Source organism: Arvicanthis niloticus, chromosome X (assembly GCF_011762505.2).
Source record: "Arvicanthis niloticus isolate mArvNil1 chromosome X, mArvNil1.pat.X, whole genome shotgun sequence".
NCBI classification, from domain to species: Eukaryota; Metazoa; Chordata; class Mammalia; order Rodentia; family Muridae; genus Arvicanthis; species Arvicanthis niloticus.
In genome coordinates, this window is record NC_047679.1 from 99316848 (window position 1) to 99341436 (window position 24589).

Consider the following 24589-nt stretch of genomic DNA (forward strand, 5'->3'; position numbering starts at 1 on the left):
GGGGCATGTGGGGGGAGGGAAACTACCTTTGCAAAGCCTGCCTTGACAACACAATAATGAATGCAAAGGAGCCCATGATCTGTTTAAAGAGTACAGTGGCTTCAAGTTGCCTACAAGATAGCCTAAGAGTTCCTTAGCCAGGCAGGTCAGTCTCCCGCACTCTGCTTCCATTCTAGGCCGTTTTACTTGAGTTTGTTCTCAGAACTGTTTAAGGCCAGACACAGTGGTGGGCACCTGTAATCCCAACACACATACAGGGAGATGACCTGCAAGGACAGGAGCATTGACTGTAAGTTGTTGGGCAAAATGACCTAAAAAGGAATCACCGTCCAGAAACAACAGGGATACAACCATGAATGCAACAGAGGCCAAATAGAGACTCCTGAAGAACATCCATCTACTATTCACAAATGTGCCTGTGTTCCTGCTCTTCCTCTCTCTCTTATGTTCCTCCCTCTCCCTCTCCTCACCCTCTGTCACATGCCCAAAACACACACACACACACACACACACACACACACACACACACACAGGCACACACATGAAATAAACTGAAAAATCAGGTGAGGTCTCCTAGAAATGACAGCTGGTGTGTCACCTCCTGGATATTTTACACACAATCACAAACGTGCACACACCAGACAAAATTTCACAGCTAAGAATGAATATGCCTGTAAGCAAACACACATGATAGACTCAGTTCTGTTTCTCAACGACAGTTCTTTATTAGGTTTTTACTTTAATTACATGTGCAAGCATAACACAACAACCAAGCATGTGGAGGTCAGAGGACAACTTGAGAGACTCCGTTTCATCCTGTGCTTTTAGTCCTGGGGCCCAAGGACTAAACCCAGGTCCCCAGGAATGTCATCATGTCCCTTTACCCACAAAGCAATCTCCCTGGATACACTATGGTGCTCATAAGACAATATTTGATGCTTTGACAAGATGAAGTCACATCTAAACAGTCCTCTGGGTGCGAAAAATGATGAAATAAGTGTTTGCTGAGTCAGAGCAGGGAGAGCAAAATAAAAATATGGAGAAATTATACAGGTGCATTGCATTTCCTTACTGAGCCCTGGGTAGCTAGCTCCACCCATCCCCCAAGTTCCCCTCTCCTTATTTTTCTCTGGACAGGTCTGTTGTTTTGTGACCAAGGTTTGCTCCTTGGCCACACACAGCTACTATTGCTGCTGGTGTCCACGGCTCATCTTTCTTGCCTTTCAGATTCTGGTCCCATTACCTTCCCCCAAGACTTTCTCACAGAAACCGTGGGGGTGGGATCAGTAGGCTGGAACCCAGTAGGACCACAGAAGTCCCAGGGAAGGACCTGATAGGCACCTAGAAGGCTGTAACAGAATGTGAAGACAGGGTAGTACTGCCCAGGAATGCTGCAGAGGCAGAGTCTGCCCTTGTTCTGACAGGGAAGGTGTACCCACTATGTACGGAAGCCCCCTCAGCTGCTCTGAGCTACTGTTTGCAGAAAATTTAGCACAACATATCCTTTTCTGTGGATGGCACACCCAAGGACTAACTTGGTAATTCTGTCCTTTATTGCTAATGGAAGAGAAGGGAGATAGGGCTGTCCTGGCCAGCATGGGTGTCAAAGTGCTGGTGATCCCAGAAGAGCCCATCGCCCACTTGCTCCTGGAAAATGATGACTCTCTTGGACTCCACCAAAGTCTTCATGCGAAGTTCTTCCTGGGTAGGAGTGATGATCTTGCCCCGTAGTATTTCCCTCTGAATCTTCCTAACTTTAGCTCTCTTATTGTTGAACCAATCCTGAAATCCGAGGGAGAGATTAGATTAGCATGTTTAGCAGTTGCTGCCTTGATGGGGAAACACATTATGCAGGATGATTTGTCCCCACAAGTCTCTTTGGAACACACAATGCACGTTTGACATGGCTGCATCTATTATTAGTCGTGATCAAAGATTTTCCTACAATTTTGTATGCTACCACCAGAAAAGTAAAGAAAAATGTTACATAATACACAATACCATGTATTTTATTCTGAACAACTTTACCTAATTAGAGCCATGTGCCAAGTTCTCTGTACATAGGTTTATGGTCATTCTTTTTAAATTGTACTTAGACGAGTCTCATTCATTCCAGTGTGGTCATGTACTTCCTTTGTAGTCACGAGCCACCTTTTCTCCTCCCTAGCGGGAATTGGGGGCAATATCCTGGACACACGATATACTTAAATTTAGAATTGTCACTTTCTAGATCACCTTTCAAAACCCTCTAATAGAAATGAAGAGCCCATCCGCTCCTCGCCTGTATCCCAGTGACTGGAGCAGATGCCCCGCTGATCTGCTCCCCTGTGGAAGCTGCATCTGGAGGCATCATAGAGAGGCCACGGACCACAGGGCTACAGGTAGGAGCACCCGCAAACTGTCCTAGGCCCCAGAGGCACAACTGGCAGTAGGGGCACCCAGAGCGCACCTGGCATCCAGATTCTGCCCCTGCGGAACACCACTCACCTTCCGCCCCTCGCCCGGATCCCTATGACTGGAGCAGACACCCAGCTGATCTGCTCCCCTGTGGAAACCACGTCCAGAGACATCCTAGAGAGGCCACTGCCCTCAGAGCAGGGGACACCATATCCTGAGGCATCCTAAAGGAATGACTACGCTCAGAGCAGCAAACACCTAGCTGTTCTACTACTGTGGTGACACCATATCCTGAGATATCCTAGAGGAGCCACTGTACCCAGAAGAGCTGGAGCTCAGGATCACAGAGACATCCGGACCCCGAGGAGTTCTAACACAACTAAGATAACTGGAAAGGCAGGCTCCAGTCAGAACCAGTGAGTGCAGGTAGCACTAGAGCTAACCAAATGGCGAAAGGCAAGCGTAAGAATGTAAACAACAGAAAGCAAAGTTACTTGGCATCACCAGAACCCAGTTCACCCACCATAGCAAGTCCTGAACACCACATTACACCGGAAAAGCAGGATTCAGAATTAAAATCACTTCTCATGATGATGACAGAGGACTTTAAAAAGGGGCATAAACAACACTCTCAAAGAATTTAGGGAGAACACAGGTAAACAGGTAGAAGCCCTTAAATAAATGCAAGAAAACACAACCAAACAGGTGAAGGAATTACAAAAAAACCACCGAGGATCTAAAAATTGAAGTAGAAACAATAAAGAAATCTCAAAGGGAGAATACCCTGGAGGTAGAAAACCTAGGAAAAAAATCAGGAGTCCTAGACACAAGCATCACCAACAGAATACAAGAGATAGAAAAGAGAATCTCATGTGCAGAAGATACCATGGAAAACATAGACACACCGGTCAAAAAAATGTGAAATTTGAAAAGCTAACACAAAACATCCAGGAAATCCAGGACACAATGAGAAGACCAAACCTAAGGATAATAGGTATAGATGAGAGTGAAGACTCCCAACTTAAAGGGCCAGTAAATATCTTCAACAAAATTATAGAGGAAAACTTCCCTAACCTAAAGAAAGAGATGTCCTTAAATATACAAGAAGCCTACAGAACCCCAAATAGACTAGACCAAAACGAAATACCTCCCGTCACATAATAATCAAAGCATTAAATATACAAAACAAAGAGAAGACACTAAAAGCAGTAAGAGAAAAAGGCAAAGTAACATATAAAGGCAGACCCATAAGAATTACACCAGACTTCTCACAAGAGACTATAAAAGCCAGAAGATCCTGGACTGATATCATACAGACCCTAAGAAATCACAAATGCCAGCCCAGACTACTATACCCAGCAAAACTTCAATCACTATTGATGGAGAAATCAAGATATTCCATGACAAAACCAAATTTACACAATATCTTCCCACAAATCCAGCACTTCAAAGCATAATGGATGGAAAACTCAAACACAAGGAGAGAAACTACAACCAAGAAAAAGCAAGAAAGTAGTCTTCCAACAACCCCAAAAGAAGATAGCTACACAAACATAATTCCACCTCTAATAACAAAAATAACAGGAAGTAACAATCATTTTTCCTTAATATCTCTTAATATCAATGGAATCAATTCTCCAATAAAAAGACATAGACTATCAGACTGGATACATAAATAGGACCCAGCATTTTGCTGCATACAGGAAACACACCTCTGTGACAAAAACAGACACTACCCCAGAGTAAAAGGATGGAAAACTATCTTCCAAGCAAATGGTCTCAAGAAACAAGCTGGAGTAGCGATTCTAAGTATCAAATAAAATTGATTTTCAACCAGAAGTAATCAAAAAAGATAAGGAAGGCCACTACATACTCATCAAAGAAAAATGTACCAAGAAGAACTCTCAATTCCGAACATCTATGCCCCAAATGCAAGGGCACCCACATACATAAAAGAAACTTTACTAAAGCTCAAAGCATACATTACATCTAACACAATAATAGTCAGGGATTTCAACACCCCACTCTCAGCAATGGACAGATCATGGAAACAGAAACTAAACCTAGACACAATGAAACTAACAGAAGTTATAACCAAATGGATTTAAAAGATATCTATAGAACATTTCATCCTAAAACAAAAGAATATACCTTTTTCTCAGCACCTCATGGTACCTTCTCCAAAATAGACCATATAATTGGTCACAAAACAGGCCTCAACTAGATACAAAAAAGATTGAAATAATCATGTGTACCCTATCAGACCACCATGGACTAAGGCTGGTCTTTAATAACAACAAAAACAACAGGAAAGCCCACATACACGTGGAAACTGAACAACACTCTACTCAATGATGACTTGGTCAAGGATGATGTAAAGAAAGAAATTAAAGACTTTTTAGATTTTAATAAAAAGGAGGACACATCATACCAAAACTTGTGGAACTCCATGAAAGCAGTACTAAGAGGAAAACTCATAGCTCTAAGTGCTTAAAAAAAAATGGAGAAAGCATACACTAACAACTTGACAACAGATCTGAAAGCTTTAGAACAAAAAGAAGCTAATATTCCCAAGAAGGAGTAGACAGTAGGAAATAATCAAACTCAGAGCTGAAATCAACCAAGTAGAAACAAAAAGAACTATACAAAATATCAACAAAACCAGGAGCTGGTTCTTTGAGAAAATCAACAAGATAGATAAACCCTTAACCAGACTAAGCAAAGGGCACAGAGACAGTATTCAAATTAATAAAATCAGAACTGAAAAGGGAGACATAACAACAGAAACTGAGGAAATTAAACAAATCATCAGATCCTACTACAAAGGCCTATACTCAACAAAATTGGAAAATCTGGATGAAATGGACAATTTTCTAGATAGATACCAGGTACCAAAGTTAAACGAGGAGCAGATAAACCATCTAAACAGTCCCATAAACCCTAAAGAAATCGAAGCAGTCATTAAAAATCTCCCTACCAAAAAAAAAAAAGTCCTGGGACCAGACGGTTTGAGTGCAGATTTCTATCAGACCTTCAAGGAAGACCTACTACCAATTATCTTATAGTTATTCCACAGAATAGAAACAGAAGGAACACTACCCAATCCATTCTATGAAGCTATAATTACGCTTATACCTAAACCCCAAAAACACCCAACAAAGAAAGAGAATTACAGACCAATCTCACTTATGAATATTGATGCAAAAATACTCAATAAAATTCTCGCAAACTGAATCCAACAACACATCAAAACAATTATCCATCATGATCAAGTAGGCTTTATCCCAGGAATGCAGGGATGGTTCAAGATTCGGAAATCCATCAATGTAATCCACTACATAAATAAACTCAAAGAGAAAAACATGATCATCTCACTAGATGCCTGAGAAAGCATTTGACAAAATTCAACATCTCTTCATGATAAAAGTCTTGGAAAGATTAGGAATTCAAGGCACATACTTAATCGTAATAAAAGCAATATACAGCAAGCCAGTAGCCAACATCAAACTAAATGGAGAGAACCTTGAAGCAATCCCACTAAGATCAGGACTAGACAAGGCTGCCCACTCTCATCCTATCTATTCACTATAGTACTGGAAGTCCTAGCTAGAACAATTAGACAACAAAAGGAAGTCAAAGGGTACAAATAGAAAAAGAAAAAGTCAAAATTTCACTATTTGCAGATGATATGATAGTATACTTAAGTGACCCTAAAATTTCCACCAGAGAACTCCTAAACCTGATAAACAACTTCAGCAAAGTGGCTGGATATAAAATCAACTCAAACAAATCAGTAGCCTTCCTCTACTCAAACAATAAACAGGCTGAAAAGAAATTAGGGAAATGACACCATTCACAATCGCCACAAATAATATAAAATATCTTGGAGTGAATCTAACCAAGCATGTGAAAGGTCTGTATGACAAGAACTTCAAGTCTCTGAAGAAAGAAATTGAAGAAGATCTCAGAAGATGGAAAGATCTCCTATGCTCCTTGATTGGCAGGATTAACTTAGTAAAAATGCCCATCTTGCCAAAAGCAATCTACAGGTTCACTGCAATCCCCATCAAAATTCCAAATCAATTCTTCATAGAGATAGAAAGAGCAATTTGCAAATTCATTTGGAATAACAAAAAACCCAGGATAGCAAGAACCATTCTCAACAATAAAAGAATGTCTGTGGGAATCACCATCCTTGACTTCAAACTGTACTACAGAGTAGTGATAAAACCTGCATGGTATTGGTACAGAAACAGGCAGGAAGATTAATGGAATCGAATTGAAGATCCAGAAATGAACCCACACACCTATGGTCACTTGATCTTTGACAAAGGAGCTAAAACAATCCAGTGGGAAAAAGACAGCATTTTCAACAAATGGTGCTGGATCAACTGGAGGTCAGCATGTAGAAGAATGCAAATCAATCCATTCTTATCCCTTGTACAAAGCTCAAGTCCAAGTGGATAAAGGTCCTTCACATAAAACCAGATACACTAAAACTAATAGAAGAGAAGGTAGGGAACACCCTCAAATTCTTAGGCACAGGGGAAAAGTTCCTGAACAGAACACCAATGGCTTATGCTCTAAGATCAAGAATTGACAAATGGGACCTCATCAAATTGCAAAGCTTCTGCAAGGCAAAAGACAATGTCAATAAGACAAAATAGCAACCAACAGATTGGGAAAAGATCATTACCAATCCTAGATCCCATAGAGAGCTAATATCCAATATATACAAAGAACTCAAGAAATTAGACTCCAGACAGCCAAGTAACCCTATTAAAAATGGGATACAGAGCTAAACAAAGAATTCTCAACTGAGGAAATTCGAATGGCTGAGAAGCACCTCAAGAAATGCTCAACATCTTTAGTCATCAGGGAAATGCATATCAAAACAACCCTGAGATACCATCTCACATCTGTCAGAATGGCTAAGATAAAATATTCAGGTGATAGTAGATGCTGGCGAGGATGTGGAGAAAGAGGAAAACTCTTCCATTGTTGGTGAGAATGCAAGCTGGTACAACCACTCTGGAAATCAGTCTGGCAGTTCCTCAGAAAATTGGACATAGCATTACCTGAGGATCCAGCTATACCACTCCTGGGCATATACCCAAAGATGCTCCAACATATAACAAGGACACATGCTCCACTATGTTCATAGCAGCCTTATTTATAATAGCCAGATGCTGGAAAGAACCCAGATGTTCTTCAACAGAGGAATGGATACAAAAAAAGTGGTACATTTACACAATGGAGTATTACTCAGCTATTAAAAATAATGAATTCGAGGAATTCTTAGGTAAATGGATGGAACTAGAAAATATCATCCTGAGTGAGGTAACCCAATCACAAAAGAACACACATGGTATTTACTCACTGATAAGCAGATGTTAGCCCAAAAGCTTGAAATAGCCAAGATTCAACTAATTGACCACAGGAAGCTCATGAAGAAGGAAGACCAAGTGTGCACGCCTCGGTCTTTCTTGGAAGGAGTGCCAGAATGCTCAAGAGAGCATATATGGTGACAAAGTGTGTGACAGAGATTCAAGCAGGGGCCATCGGGAGACCACTCTACCTTGATATCCATCCCATGTGCAGTCACCAAAGATAGACGCCGATGTGGATGTCAGGAAGTGCATGCTGACAGGAGCCTGATGCAGCTGTCTCCTTGAAGGTCTGCCGGAGTCTGACATATTCAGAGGCGGATGCTTGCAGCAACCCATTGATGTGATCAAGGGCTCCCAATGGAGAAGTTAGAGGACTGAAGGAGCTGAAAGGGTTGGTGGCCCCAAGAGGAGAGCAACAGTGCCAGCCAACCAGAGCTCCCCAGGGTTTAAATCACCAGCCTGGGAGCACAAAGAGAGGCACCCATGACTTCAGCTGTATACTTAGAAGAGGATGGCCTTGTCAGGCATGGGTGGGAGAGGAGATCCTGGGTCCCATGAAAGCTGAACACCGACTGGGGAGGAATTCAAGGGTGGGGAGGGGGAAGTGGGGAGTAGATGGGGGCACACCCTTGTGGAGGCAGGAGGAGGGATGAAATACGGGGTTCCTGGGTGGTGGGGAGAATGGGATAAGGGGATAAAATCTGAAATGTAAACATAACATCCAATAAAAAATATTTAAAAAAAAAGAGAAAAATAAACAAAAAAGAAAAAAGAAATGAAGAGATTCATCAAGCTCTCTTTCCACATTTATCTCACCTAATAAGAACAGGCCTTACATTATGGGAATGTATTTTTCCCCTTTGTAATTGAGATTCAAGTATCCACCCTTGGGTGTTTTTTCTTGTTTAGCTTCTTTGGGTCTATGGCGTGTAACATGGATATCCTATACTTCACAGATAATATGTACTTATAACTGAGTATATATTATACATGCCCTTTTGTGGCTGGGTTACCTCACTCAAGATGGTATTTTCAAGTTTGATCCATTTGCCTAAAAAATTCATGATGTCTTCTTTTTATAGCTGAGTAGTATCCCAGTGTGTAAATGAACCGCACGTTTCTTTTAAAATTTTTATTTATTTACATTTCAGATGACATCCCCTTTCCCCATTTCCCCTCCCTAAAAAATCCTATCCCATCCCCCTCCTCCTTTTTGGTTTTATGCCATTTTAATTCTATGCAAGTATTAAGGTCAGTTCTAGGTTGAGGAACTAGCAATACAATAGATAAAAGTAGTCAAGCAACAAGCAATACAATAAAGACAAATAGTCAAAGAAGAATCAAGGCATTAAACTTAGTTACATGAATACTCCTGTGATCACTGTTTCTAAGGGCTTATCAGGATGACCAAAGTATCTGAGCCTACTTCCCTGTCCTAGACCAAGGTCATTTTCATGTCTGAAGCCTACTTCCTTGTTCTAGCCTAAGATTTAGATTCCTGTCTGAAATTAATTCTTTCTATTTCCATTCCTCTGTTGAAGGACATATGGGCTGTTTCCAGCTTCTGGCTATTATAAATAAAGATGCTATAAAAATAGTAGAGCATGTATCCTTGATGTACTGTGGAGCATCTTTTGGGTATCTGCTCAAGAATGGTATAGTTGGGTTTTCAGGTAGAACTATTTCCAATTTTTTGAAAAACTGTCAGATTACTTTCCAGAGTGGTTGTAAAATGTTGCACTCCCACCAGAAATAGAGGACCGTTCCCTTTTTCTACATGCTCTCCATGTGCTGTCACCTGAGTTTTTGATCTTAGCCATTCTGATGGGTGCCACTTGTAACCTCAGGGTCATTTTGATTTGCACTTCCCTAATGACTAAGAGTGTTGAACATTTCTTTAAGCGTTTCTCAGCCATTCGAGATTCCTCTGTTAAGAATTCTGTTTAGCTCTGTACCCCATTTTTTAATTAGGTTATTTGGTTTGTTGATCTCAAATCTCTTGAGTTCTTTATATATTTTGAAAGTTAGTCCTCTGACAGATGTAGGGTTGATGAAGATCTTTTCCCAATCTGTAGGCTACCGTTTGGTCCTATTGACAGTGTCATTTACCTTACAGAAGCTTTTCAGTTTCGTAAGGTCCCATTTAACCATTGTTGATCTTAGTGCCTGAGCCACTGATGTTCTGTTCAGGAAGTTGTCTCCTGTACCAATGAGTTCAAGCCTACAGTCATAGGGTCATAGGATATAGATGGTGGGAGGGAGCTGGGTGGGAGAGGGGATGGGAAGGGGAAGTGGGGGAATTCAGAACCAAGAAGAGGCAGGAGATAGGGCAAGAGGGCCAGGAGAATGAATGGAAATCAGTAGCTGTCGGGGTAGGGTTAGGTATGGGGACATCTCTAGAATATGACAGAGACCTGGGATTGGGGATGCTCCCAGTCTATGGGAGTTACTGTAGCTGAGATTCCTAGCAGTGGGGATATGGATCCTGAAATGAGCACCTCCTGTAGTCAGGCAGATCCCCAAGTAGAGAAATAGGGACACCAACCTACCCACAAAACTTGTAACCTAAAATTTATCCTGTCTACAAGAAATGCAGGGACAAAGATGGAGCAGAGACTGAGGGAATGGTCAATCAATAATTGACCCATCTTGAGACCCATCTCATGGGCAAGCACCAATCTCTGACACTATTAATGATACTCTGTTATACTTGCAGAGAGGAATCTAGTACAACTGTACTCTGAGAGGCTCCACCCAGCAGCTGACTGAAACTGATGCAGAGACTCACAGTCAAACATTGGAAGTAGCTCAGGGAAAAGAGTTAAAGGAAAGACTGAGGGCCCTGGAGGGGATAAGAACTTCACAGGAAGACCAATAGAGGCAACTAACCTGGACCCTTGGTGCTCTCAGAAACTGGACCACCAACCAAAGAGTATACATCAGCTGGAACTAGCCCTCCATACTACCCCTCTGCATATATGTAACAGATATACGGCTTAGTCTTCTTGTGGGTCACCTAACAACTGGAGAAAGGGCTGTCCCTGACTCTGTTGCTTGTCTGTGGATTCCATTCTCCTAACTGGGCTGCCTTGTCTGGCCTCAGTGGGAGAGGATATACTTATCCCTGAAGAGAAGAGACTTAATGTGCTAGGATGAGGTGGGGGAGATACCCAGGGGGCACTTAACTGCTTAAGCAAGAGGGGAAGGGATGGGTGAGGGACTGTGTGAGGGAGACTGGAACGAGGGGGGGGCAGTGATCAGGATGTAAAGGAAAGAAAGAAAGTAAAAAAGAAAGAAAGAAAGAGTATTTTATAGCTCAATTATTCCATTTCCCTCATTCTGTTTTTATTTATTCATTCTTTTATGAAGTGCTTATGTGAGATTTTGTGACCAAATACTCCCTGCAATTATATGATAATTTTCAAGTCACTCTGGGTTTCAAAATGATGCCTAATAGAAGACCCTGGTGAAGGACTCCTGTGTGTCACAAGTTAATTATGAGATATATATATATATATATATATATATATATATATATATATATATATGTGTGTGTGTGTGTGTGTGTGTGTGTGTGTGTGTGTATATACATATATATACATATATATATGTATATATATATATACGTATATATAAACACACATATATATATGTATATATGTGTATATATCACATGTGTGCAAATTACATATGCTACACACATGTACATACACAAAATTGATGGATAGACAGACAAGCATATAGACAGATAGATAGATAGATAGATAGATAGATAGATAGATAGATAGATAGATGAAGATTCTTTTACTTTGTTAGGCTTTTACTTTAGGAATGAACATATGTGACTGCCATTCATGGGAAACACCAGCTAAAATTTTCCAGGTTCCACTTGTCAAGGCCCCATAGTACATATCATATTTCCCAGAATAAAACACAAAAGAAAAAAAACCACAGCATTTACACGAGTCTAGGACACGGTCATCTATGTCCTCAGGCAGGTCTGAGATCAATACCCTACTAAAGGGAAAAGCAAGCTGACTGACCTTTATTTTCTGTTCATCCACATTCATGAGCTCTGCCAGCTCTTTTCTGTGGAGAGAAAAAGACAAATGCTTAGTATTCCATACTAGGCAAAAAATGAAGTACAATTTGTGTACTCTGTGCATATTTTAAGATTCAATATCTTGCTCTCCATACTTATTCTTAGTTCTGTTGCAGCCTGCCTGCAGGAGGTTCTTCCTCTCAGCCGACTCAGTCCCCTCAGGGACTCAGCCTCCTGGTGCAGACTGAGTCCACCTAGTTCTTCTCCACGTTCCCTCTCATCCTTTCCTTTCTGATCTCCCACTGACCTGCACAACAGCTCTACCAAGGTGTGAACAGCCACCACACTTGCCTTGAATGTAGTTACCTCACAGATGCCACACTTGGCTAGGACCAAAAGACCCACCCAACAAAGATGACACCAGATGTCTACACCAAGAAACACCTAAAACACCCTCAGATGCCTGGATCACAGCACCAAAATCACAAGCATGAATCAATACAATATGCTTCCCCCAGAAGTCAGCAACTCTATTGTATTAAGCTGTAAGTTAAACAGTTGAGCTGAAGCACAAGACAGGAACTTCAAAACATCAATTATTAGTATGTTCAAAGACTGACTCTAAAGAGGATATGAAGAAATGCCTTTGAAGACCATCAAAATGCAAACAGTTGAGTGAATTGGTGAGGCGTATTCAAGACAGTCAAGTAGAACTGAACAAAGGACTAGAATAAAAAAAGAAATAAAATTGGAAATGAAAAACTTAGGATGCTAAGCGAACACTTCATATGTAAGCCTCAAAAATAGATTAAAAGACGTGAAAGACAGAATTTCAGATCTTGAAGACAAGGTAGAAGAAAATGACATCTGAGTCAAAGAAAATGCTACATATTTTTAAAAATCCAGGCATAGATAGCCCAGGAAACCTGGAACAATATTAAAATACCACATCTATCAAGGTATAAAAAGTATATGAAACAACAGACATGGAAAACAAACTCCCCATGACACATAATAATGAAAACACTAAATGTACATTGAAAAGATAGGGTATTAAAAGCTTCACCGGAAAACGACTAAGTCATATACTAAGGAGGGCCCTTTCAAATAACAGCTGGATTTTCTATGGAGACTCTGAAAGCCAGAAGGGAGTGGATAGATGTTCTAGAAGAGACCACAATTACCAACTCAGACTACTAGACCCAGCAAAATTATTAATCACAATTGACAGAGAAAAAACATTTCACGATAAAAACAAACTTAAGCAAGTTCAGTACACTATCTCCCTCCACAGAAGACACTAGAAGAAACTTCAATCTGAAGAGAAGGCTAACTATACCCAAGAAGACACAAGAGATAAAAAATCCCAGAAAAGTTCATCAAAAGAGGGAAAAATCCATGCTACCCCAGCAAAATAACAGCAATCAATAAATGCTGATCATTAATTAATAACTCTCCATTTAATGGTCTATACTCCTCCCCACAAAAGATACAGACTAATACTAATAGGTTTGATAAGAAAATGGGATCCATAAAATCAAATACACTGAACCTGATACAAGAGAAAATGGGGAAAATCCTTGAACACATTGGTACAGGAAACAACTTCCTGAACAGAACACCAATAGCTCAGGCACTAAGATCAACAGTTAACAAATGGGATCTTATGAAACTGGAAAGCCTCTGTAGGACAAAGAACAGCATCATCCCATAATACTCCAGGGTAGGCCCATGTCCAGGAGGAGTCAAACAATACAAAAGAGACTCCATATATTGTTTCGGTTTATTGTGGGTGTCTGTGCATAAATGAGTGTGTGTGTGTGCGCAATATATTTTGCTATTTTTGTCTTGTTTTCTTTTTCTTTTAATTTTGTCTGCTTTGATTTGGGTTTTGTTTTCCTGTTTTGTTTTGTTCATGAAGTTGAATGGGTAGGAAGAATCTGGGAGGAGTTAGAAAAGGGAAAACATAGTTAAAATGCATTGTATAAAAATACTTTTAATAGAAATTTTAAAATTTTATCCCCCATCATACATCTGCAAGCACGTGTCTCATTAATTCTTAGAAGGACCCATGTTTAGAAGTGGGTTTTATCCTGTTTGAACTTATTTCTGGCATTGTGTATAGTTTCAGGGACACAAAGGGCTTCGTTTTATTGGACATGGTCTCTAAATAATGTGTGTACAAAAAGCAAGTTCCAGCACAGGTAACACGCATGAAATAGATAACCTGGCATGCTAACAAAGATTGACTGTCTGTGTATTGAAGGAAAAATCATCACATGGAATCAGACAACATATCTGAACATCAATAAGCCACTCCAAAACACACCCAGACTTAAATAGAAGACCTTTTTAAAGAGACACTTGACCACAAAGACAGGTCATGGTGGCCAAAAGCACAGGTAAAGTCACACAACAGTAAGGAAATGAACTTCAAATCACACAGATATTATCCCACACCCAGAAAGGTGGCTATTAACAAGGTCCTCAAAATACCAAGCCTGGAAAGTCCCTGAAGACATTGGAAACATCATGCTTGATTCTGGGAAAGTTCAAGCAGTATATCCACAAAGGAAAGGTCAGGTCCCTTCAAATAGTGAGCATGGAATGATCACACGATACGACCAATCTGCTTCTGGGTGTACACCCCCAAATGACTGAACATCTGGAATTTTAAGAAAGGCATTTGTGGACTCTTGCAGCAGCAAAGCACAATCCATCTGGGCCACAGAGAAAATCACCCAGATCTCTTTTTACAGATGGTGAAATAACAGAAAACCTATGATAGCTATGCAAAAGGGTCTTTGGGATATAATTTACCCCCGAGAAAGCAGGAATTCAGCCGGATGTTAGCACACTGATGAAGCTTGAAGACATGCCAATCAAAGCAGGTAAGTTCAGAAATGACAAATTCTGCCTGATTTTCCTTATGTGAAGTGCCTAGACAAGGCATCTTGAGAGGAGTGATAAGGCAGAAGAGTGGAGGTAGGGGCCTGCGGGCATAGAAATGGCAGTTTTTTAATGGGTTCAGGTTTCCCTTTGGTGTCATAGAGGGGCTTCCAGAGATCTGTCCCAAAACCACTTGACAAGACTCTGGGCTGCTGAATTTTGACCTTCAGATTTGGTTTAGGGTTTTAGGTTTCTGTATTTAAGGACAATCTTTTAAATGAAAAGAACAAAAAGAGTGGTCAGTGAGCATTTTGGAGACCTCATTTGCACCAAGCATGCAACCTGTCAGCCAAGAGAAGCATCCTCTTGAGGGACTAAGAGCCGAACCAATCCCAGACCTGCAGACAGCTAGGGAAAGGTGCCTCTGACTAATAAGACAGGAAACGTTTCTGCTGCTTCCTTGCGTTCCTTACCTGAGACAAAAAGGCCTAGTGGGCCTTTTCCCCTGCCTTTGGCTGACAGCTCCAGCTTGGTCAGATATGTTCAAAGCCTGTCCAATCCTGTTTCAGTTTACATGAAGCTATGAACCTGTCAGCTTCCCTTTCTCTGTCTAAAATGACTAATACAAAAATGAGCAGCTTGGTCTGCTGACACCCCCACCCCAGATGAAAAACATTTCGTTTTTCACATTCCCCTCTCTACTTAGTAGAGGGGCGTCTCTCTGCCTGCCTTGCCTTGCACTGGTCCTATTTCAGTTTTAATAGCTTGTTACTTGTTGCTGCCTGCTGAGTCTGGAACCTTTCCTGCCTTTCAGTTCTTTAAGGATAGAGAAAACAAATTCCATCCAGAACCTCTAGACAATAACTCTCCCTAGCCATCACCATAAAGTCAGCTGAAAACTTAGTGGGTTTAAGACCAAGAGGGGAAGGAAGTCAACCCTGCAGCCACAAGTCAGTAATCTCAGCTTCTGAAGAGGCTGAGACAAGAGAATCACAAGTTCAAGGACGACAGACTGGGGTACAGAGTTGGTTCTAGGCCAGCCTGCTCAACTCGGACCCCGATTTAACAAAACTAAAGAGAGGCTGTGGTCACCTACAGGGCTCTGGTGGCCCTCACAACAAAATGCATGCAGGGTGTCTGCCACTGCTTTGCCAAAACCTCCACTGTGTGCTGTGTAGGTTAGTTGGGCTTTGCTCAGATTCAGTCTTTGTTATGGCTTGAGCTCGCTAGAGGGCGCACTCCTGTGGCGCCTGCAGAGGCTGTGTCCTGAAGCTCTCTGAGGAGCTTGTACCTCAGGGCCAAAGGTGCACCACTATGAGTGAATCTATGTGCTGAATCTCAAAGACATTAAAACATTTTAACAAGAGTGAGAAGGGGTCAGAGGAGAGGAAAAGGAGCCCAAGGTCCTGAGGGACAGACCCGGTACACACCTTCTGAGGGCATCTGGGTAATGAGTTTCTTCGAACACTGCCTGCAGTTCCCACAGCTGTCCAGGCGTGAATCTGTATGGTTTCCGAGAAATGCTGAACAATGACTGCTCACTGGTCTCGTCCGCGTTCTTGGTCTCCTCTGGCTCTTGCTCAGTGTCCTGGATGTTAATCATGTCACAGTCTTGGTAGGTGCGTTCGCCTGAAGAGCTCTGGTGGCCCTCACCGAACAGCTCTTTCAGGATGCCTGCTACTTCATCACTAAAACTGCCACTGTTTGCCGTGTAGGCCACCCTTTCCTCAGGTTCAGTCGTGATTTCTTCCTCATAGAAGCTCACCTCATAGTAGTCGTAGTCGAAGTAGAAGTACTTACGGGCCATGACCTGTGCCTAGTCAGAAGGCGCACCCTTGTGGCTTCTAAAGAGGCTCTGCTCCTTAAAGCCCTCTGAGGAGCTGTCTGGGTTCTCCAGACTAAAATTGTTACCTTAGACTACACACGTTCCTTTCTGACAGGGACATGTGCTTCCCTCCACCGATGCTGTTGGCTTTCAACTTACAAACCTGAGTGAGGCTCTAGTTGAGGCATACGAGGGGTAGAATGTGGACAGCAACTTGTGCGTGAATTTGCCCCATAGAGTAAGACAGTTAAAGCCCTCTGAGGAGCTGTCTGGGTTCTCCAGACTAAAATTGTTACCTTAGACTACACACGTTCCTTTCTGACAGGGACATGTGCTTCCCTCCACCGATGCTGTTGGCTTTCAACTTACAAACCTGGGTGAGGCTCTAGTTGAGGCATACGAGGGGTAGAATGTGGACAGCAACTTGTGCGTGAATTTGCCCCACAGAGTAAGACAGTTGCCATCAAAAACGTGGCAAAAAGGGCTACTTGAAGCAGAGCATTGGTTTTCTGACTTATATGAGAAATGGACCCCTAGTTGGACCTCAGTTGAGGAGTTTCCCTGGGTCTACGAGAGGATCGTGATTATGGCTGAAAATGTATTTCAGCCTGATTTAGAGACAAAGGTAGGATATCAATAAAAATAAGATGACTAAATAAGCTATCATTTTAAAATATAATTTCCAATCTTTATGTGACCCAAAACAAAGCTTCATCACTTTCTACTACCTATTATTTGAAGTATTCTCATTATGTAAATTATGAAGTCAAAATAATGAATCAATTCTGAAAAATATTAGCTGATCCCTTACATCCTGGAAAGCCAAATTCGGCCATGATTTAATTCTGTATAAAAAGAATAAAAGCACAAGTGTGTAATTATAAAGTTTTTTTTTCAATTTTAACAAAGAATATAATTATATGCATATGTATGTGTATATGTGGTACCCACCAGAGAAAAATACTTGGACACCTCTTTAAGTGTTTGTGATCCCAGTGTAGCTCTCAGCCTTTCTCAGGATGAGCATTTAAACATATAAACCATATCCTGGGCTGGCATATTTCAATTAACAAGAAGAGTTAGCCAGAAGCTGAACTACAGAAGCCAAAAAAGCAAGGTTAATACATTTAGAGTTTCCCAAAACTATGGACTTTGATAGATTAAATCTTTGTTTTATTTTGATAAGTGGTCCTGTGCTGAGTTTTATGACCTGAAAGGTATTTCCATCATGGAGTCAATTGTGTTAAGGTCTAGTGCCCTTTTATAGTATATAAACTAAAATTCTTCATGGTTCATTATTAATTAGTGTTTGATTTGTGTACAAGTGTTTTGTGCCTGTCTGCCTTTGATCACATAAAATTTCAGGTCCAAAAGGGTCACAGTTTAAAATGTTTAGGGAGGGAGGTCTTCTGTAGTGTACCAGGGAGCCTTCCAGAAGTGAAGGTTCCAGGTTTTGTTGTTGTTTTGTTGTTTTTTGTTTGTTTTTTCTTTATGGTCCAGACTTATTACTTTCAGGAGTCACTGGGTATCCCGAATTTTCTGAATCCATGTGCACGAGCCCATGATAAGAAGATTTACAGGGTCCATAAGAGGCCATCGCTCTGCCTACCTTCGCTCTTACTCCTGGTAACCTTACCCCAAGCTGCAAGGGTGACTTCAGTCGAATCTTGCTAAAGCATCCTGGTTGTTCCTGCCTCTCTATCTATGATCTGGAGAGTGTCTCTTGGTGACTCTTCATTAGCCTTTTTCTTGTGTCTCTGAGAGAAGTGTCCTAAATTCCCCTACAGTGGCTAGCAAGCTTGACATCATGGCTCTAGCATCACAAAACTTACTCTTACCATTTTTCTATCTTTGAGCCGGGTACCCTTTCTGTCCTTTTCTTCAGTCTACCCGGGATGCCAGGCAATAGCCAGTGGCTTCTTTTGAAATGTAATTTGAAGGAAGGAGGATGACTTCTTTTTGACACCTTGAGCTACATAAATTTTCTGAAGTCTTGGGAGGCACTCCCCTTCTCTGTGGTCTTGACTATTAACTTGGCTGGATTTACACTTACCTAGGAGGCACATCCATGGGAGATAGTGAGGGTAATTTTTGAGAGAATTATCCCTCAATATGGGTGACTTACTCCAACTGGAAGACTAGATATAATGAAGTCAAATGAAAATCCTCTGTGTGCATATGAATTCTCTTTTTCTGAGTGAGTAATTCTACCATCTCCAGTGTAGTCATTGTCTGACATCAGAATGCAGATTTTCCAGCCTTCTAAAGAGGACCTGACACAAGACTTTCCAGAGACCTTCCTGATTTTCCGCACTGGATTACAGCTGCTGAGGAGGCCATTTTCTTGGACTGAGCAGCCTCTGAGCTCTTTGCCTTTCACCTGTACCTTTGTCAAGTTCTTTCAGGATCTGCTCTGCAAGTCAATTTAGGGAATGTCTTTTAGTTCTGGTATGATACTAGACAAATAATTGCTAACAATTAATTTCCCCAATAGGCTTAATGCTGTCTGGAGCTGGATAATTTTGCTATACTTAACTTGGTGAAATTTCTCTCTGGCTAGTATGGAGATCACTGATTTCTCATTAGAAAAACTGTTCAATGAAATACATAAGACGAAACATTCCGCACTATTTATTCACCACTGTGAAAGACAAAGATACTTTTGAACACTTCTGAAAAATTCTTCCTAAGATGTTAGATCTTAGGATGCTAGATAATTGCTTCTGGAAGATATAAATAAAGTAACAAAGGAAAAACATTAACTTGAGAGACATGAATTTTCCTAGGTCCAAACTTGCATAAACACTCTAACTTGACAAAAAGTAAAATTTCCTTTTAAAAACCAGATGTAGAACTGCCAAAAAAAAAAAAAAAAAAAGCAAAGAAAATTAAAAAAAGAAAGCCTTGATTGTGAGACTGGCTGGACTACAATATTATGTTAGTAAGTTTCAGGCCTGACGGGAATAAGAAGTTAGAGTTAGGATTCTGAGTATAAAAAGATGAGTTTGTATACCTTGATGTGGACATACAAGAGAGGACCCTGATGAGCAACGTAGAGCCACATCAAGCCATATACATGACTATGGTCCCTTGAGCAGAGATTCTGAGCTTCATGTTGTAGTTCAGAGTTTTTAAAATTAAAACATAATTACAGAATTTCTCCCGTTCTTGTTCCTTTCACCCATCCCAAGCCTCTACTCTCTCTCAAATTTATGACCTTTTATTAAAATTATTATTACATAGATGTGAAAGCACACAAACACACACACACACGTATATCCTGCTGAGTCTGTTTAATGTAGGGATGGTCATTTAGGGATGACCCCTTGGTACTGGATAATTAATTAAGGATCTTATTTCCCTGAGAAAGACTTATTCTCTTTTTGTCAGCAATTAATAATTGCTTAAAGCTAGGGGCAGAGACTAATAAGATTTCACCCATTAGGTTTGGGTGTCAACTAGTGTTGGAGTTGTTAAAATTTTGTTTAGAGAGTGGTTGTTGAGATTGCATTGCTATAGCTTCCCATTTATATTTAGAAGACACAATCTCACAGCAGACTTCTTGATCTTCCAGAACTTCCAATTCTTCTGCTCCCTATTTTATTTAGCCACATTCTCTGAGCCTAAAAAGTATGCTAAAAGCTGTAAATGTGTAAGTTGGGGGCTAGGCACCACATGACAAGTAATTCTCTGCTTTTTGAACAGTTGTGTCTTTATATGGTGGTCTCCTGATGAAAACAGATACTTATTTAGTCATGAGTGAGGTCTACCTTTATCTGTGGGTATTAAAATAATTATAAAAATTATATTAGTTTGGAAAAGTGTCAATATAGTAGGTTCAACTCTAAGAGCTCTGACCTCACTAGATGCACATAGTTGATTAGATTTAGATTTAGATTTCTGCTAAACAGGCCTTAAGTTCAATTAGAAAACTTAGTTACCTCAAAGATAGAAGTGCGGCTATGATACATTTAGGGAAATACAGCCATGCTGGTCATTATGTTTAAACAATTTCTAAAAGATGCTAAGGAAAAAGTAATGTTAAATTGCATTACCCTAATTGCTAGGGGCGTTGAATACATTTGAAATATTTTATTTATTTATTTATTTATTTATTTCTTCTTTAGTCAAATCTGTTTAAATCCATAGCACATTTATATTGAGTTTATGTTCTTGATTCTTCATTTTAAAAAGTATTTTATATATTCTGGATATTGACTTATTAAATACTAACTAGCAAATATCTTTCCAACTTTGTTTATTTCTTCTTTAAAAAGTCGGTTCTTTCCCTTGCTACACAGAGGCTTTTAAATTCTATAAGGTTCCATTGACTCATTTTTTACCTTAAATATTAGAAGACTTGTTTTATCACACTAACTCATAGTAAGGGTTTTGCATATTAAAGATTCTGAGATAGGAACAATTGGGTCTGAGATATGATGTTCATATTTCTAAAGATAGAAAATTATATGTGAATATTCTTAGACATAATCCTGATTTGCCTGACAAGAAACACTGAAATATATGCTCAAAATATATATCTCCAAGATAAAAGAAACTTTACTGGAGACAAAGATCTGAACATAATATTTAAGAAACTGTTAAGACTGCTCTAACAACTCTCTCCTTCTGATTTGAGGATTGGTATAACACTAAGAGAACTAAAGCTAACAAGAATTAGTGAGTAATACTAACAAGCATGTACCCGCCCCTCCTACCCAGGAAGAACTTCGCATGAAGACTTTGGTGGAGTCCAAGAGAGTCATCATTTTCCAGGAGCAAGTGGGCGATGGGCTCTTCTGGGATCACCAGCACTTTGACACCCATGCTGGCCAGGACAGCCCTATCTCCCTTCTCTTCCATTAGCAATAAAGGACAGAATTACCAAGTTAGTCCTTGGGTGTGCCATCCACAGAAAAGGATATGTTGTGCTAAATTTTCTGCAAACAGTAGCTCAGAGCAGCTGAGGGGGCTTCCGTACATAGTGGGTACACCTTCCCTGTCAGAACAAGGGCAGACTCTGCCTCTGCAGCATTCCTGGGCAGTACTACCCTGTCTTCACATTCTGTTACAGCCTTCTAGGTGCCTATCAGGTCCTTCCCTGGGACTTCTGTGGTCCTACTGGGTTCCAGCCTACTGATCCCACCCCCACGGTTTCTGTGAGAAAGTCTTGGGGGAAGGTAATGGGACCAGAATCTGAAAGGCAAGAAAGATGAGCCGTGGACACCAGCAGCAATAGTAGCTGTGTGTGGCCAAGGAGCAAACCTTGGTCACAAAACAACAGACCTGTCCAGAGAAAAATAAGGAGAGGGGAACTTGGGGGATGGGTGGAGCTAGCTACCCAGGGCTCAGTAAGGAAATGCAATGCACCTGTATAATTTCTCCATATTTTTATTTTGCTCTCCCTGCTCTGACTCAGCAAACACTTATTTCATCATTTTTCGCACCCAGAGGACTGTTTAGATGTGACTTCATCTTGTCAAAGCATCAAATATTGTCTTATGAGCACCATAGTGTATCCAGGGAGATTGCTTTGTGGGTAAAGGGACATGATGACATTCCTGGGGACCTGGGTTTAGTCCTTGGGCCCCAGGACTAAAAGCACAGGATGAAACAGAGTCCCCCAAGTTGTCCTCTGACCTCCACATGCTTGGTTGTTGTGTTATGCTTGCACATGTAATTAAAGTAAAAACCTAATAAAGAACTGTTGTTGAGAACAGAACTGAGCCTATCATGTGTGTTTGCTTACAAGCATATTCATTCTTAGCTGTGAAATTTTGTCTGGTGTGTGCATGTTTGTGGTTGTATGTAAAACATCCAGGATGAGGACACACCAGCTGTCATTTCTAGGAGACCCCACCTGATTTTTATTTTTTATTTATTTTTTTTTATTTTCAGTTTAATTCATGTGTGTGCCTCTGTGTGTGTGTGTGTGTGTGTGTGTGTGTGTGTGTGTGTGGGTGTGTGTGTGTGAGTGTGTGTTGGGCATGTGACAGAGGGTGAGGAGAGGGAGAGAGAGGGACATAAGAGAGAAAGGAAGAGCAGGAACACAGGCACATTTGTGAATAGTAGATGGATGTTCTTCAGGAGTCTCTATTTGGCCTCTGTTGCATTCATGGTTGTATCCCTGTTGTTTCTGGACGGTGATTCCTTTTTAGGTCATTTTTCCAAACAACTTACAGTCAATGTTCCTGTTCTTGCAGGTCATCTCCCTATATGTGTGCTGGGATTACAGATGCCCACCACTGTGTCTGGCCTTAAACAGTTCTGAGAACAAACTAAAATACTCAGGCTACCTTGCTAAGCACTGTTATAGGTTGAGCCAGCTCTTCAAATAATTTTTTTTTTTAAAAAGCAAAAGAAAACTAAATAAACAAACAACCAACAAAAACCTCTAGTGTTTTGATACAAAACCTCTCACTGGCCTAAAGATCACCAAGTAAGCTAGAATGTTTTGCAGGCAATTTCCAGGACCCTAGCCAGTCAGAACCTAGCCAGTCTGCACACCCAAATAACCTTTCATAGACGCTGATAAAAGAAAGCAAGTAGCATCTTTGCAGAGGTTCCTTTGGGGTATCACCCATACTTGAGGAAGGAGAAATCCAGATGTGTGTGAGCATATTAGGGAGCCTTGAGGACACTGTACCAAATTAAATGAAACATGTTAGCCCTAATAGTGCAGGTTCTGCAGGATATAGCTATATCAGATTCAGGAGATGCAAAAGCATGGTTGTAGCCATGGACTGTCCAGCAAGAGAAAATATCATGATGGATTTAATAGATAAGTACTTTTTCTGTTTGGCAACGTGAAGAGACTTCCAGAAACCTGAACAACGTGGAAATATGCTGTCAAAATATGCACTTAAAATGATTTATACAGATATTTTGCTTTTGTTTTTCAAGATAACTCTAAAATGAAAATAAACAAAGCATGTGGTCAGCCATTGCTTTCATTACATATTTTACTCAGTTTTTAAGTAACCGTAAAAGAGAAGCTAACAGTGAATGGACATGCATTCCTCTGTGTTGATAAAGGGTATCAAAGGTTCAGGGAAATTCTGGCATAGATTTGTCCCGTAACACAGACTTCTCCACACTGGGAAGACCCTGTGGATTGTTCTTCATGAATACTTCAGGAAACAGACTTGTGAACAACAAGGCTTTGCCATTGCTATTTTCTGTATATCACATTCACACTGGGAGTCAGAAGTCACAACTGGATAAAATCAAATGCAAGGAATCTACTTGGATCCCAGAGTAACAAGGGCCAAGTGGCAGCCCTGAATCCTAAAAGGCAGGGAGGTGCTCAACTGAGGCATTGTAATGATCACAGTGGACCAATGCACATAGACTGATAGGGCTGGCCCATCAGTCCAGTGTCTCCAGAAGTGAAACACATAGAAAGTTCACAAATTATCTTCACTCTGCATGAGTAGCAGTGTTCCATAGCCATACGGTTGTACCCAGTGAATAGGCAAATGCTCCTCTTCTCAGATTGCCAAGTCTTGGTTTGGGGATGGCACACCAGGCCTGGCTGAAGCCCTGACCGGTACCAGGTAGCCAGGCATGAGAAGGATGCCTTCATGCCCTCATCTTATACATGGGAAAAATAAAACAGAGTGGTCAAGTGACTTTCGCTAAATCACACAGCAAGCTGAGGAGTAAATACGGCAGGGCTGTAAGAAACCCTGGCTCACAAAATGTGGACTGTCAGAGAGCATGGAGGATACCAGGACAATATGGCCCACTGAATCAACTAAGCAAGACCCAAAAGGGTCACAGAGACTAAAAGTGCAAGCACAGGGCCTGCAAGTGTCTGCAGTAGATCCTTTGTGTATATGTTATGGCTATTAGCTTGGTTTTTTTTTTCTGGGACTCCTGAGAGTAGAAGCAGGTATATCCCTGACTCCTTTGTCTGCTCTTGGGATTCCTCTTCTCCTATTGCCTGGTGTCTCTTGGAAGCCTGTCCTTTTGTGAAGAGGAAATGGAGGCTGAATGGATCTGGGGAAGTTAGGAGGAGCTTTGAGGAGTGTAGGTGTTGGCTCC

The 24589-nt window shown here is 40.9% G+C and overlaps 1 protein-coding gene across 1 annotated transcript; it reads right to left on the reverse strand.

The window, feature by feature from the left end:
- Positions 1 to 1557: 1557 nt before the first annotated feature.
- Positions 1558 to 16525, reverse strand: LOC117695108 (paired box protein Pax-3-like). The gene is made up of 3 exons (XM_034485992.1): positions 16149 to 16525; positions 11831 to 11876; positions 1558 to 1782 (listed from the first exon to the last, which is right to left on the reverse strand). The coding sequence occupies exons 1-3, from the start codon at positions 16523 to 16525 to the stop codon at positions 1558 to 1560; spliced, it is 648 nt and encodes a 215-aa protein (XP_034341883.1).
- Between the last annotated feature and the right edge of the window lie 8064 nt (positions 16526 to 24589).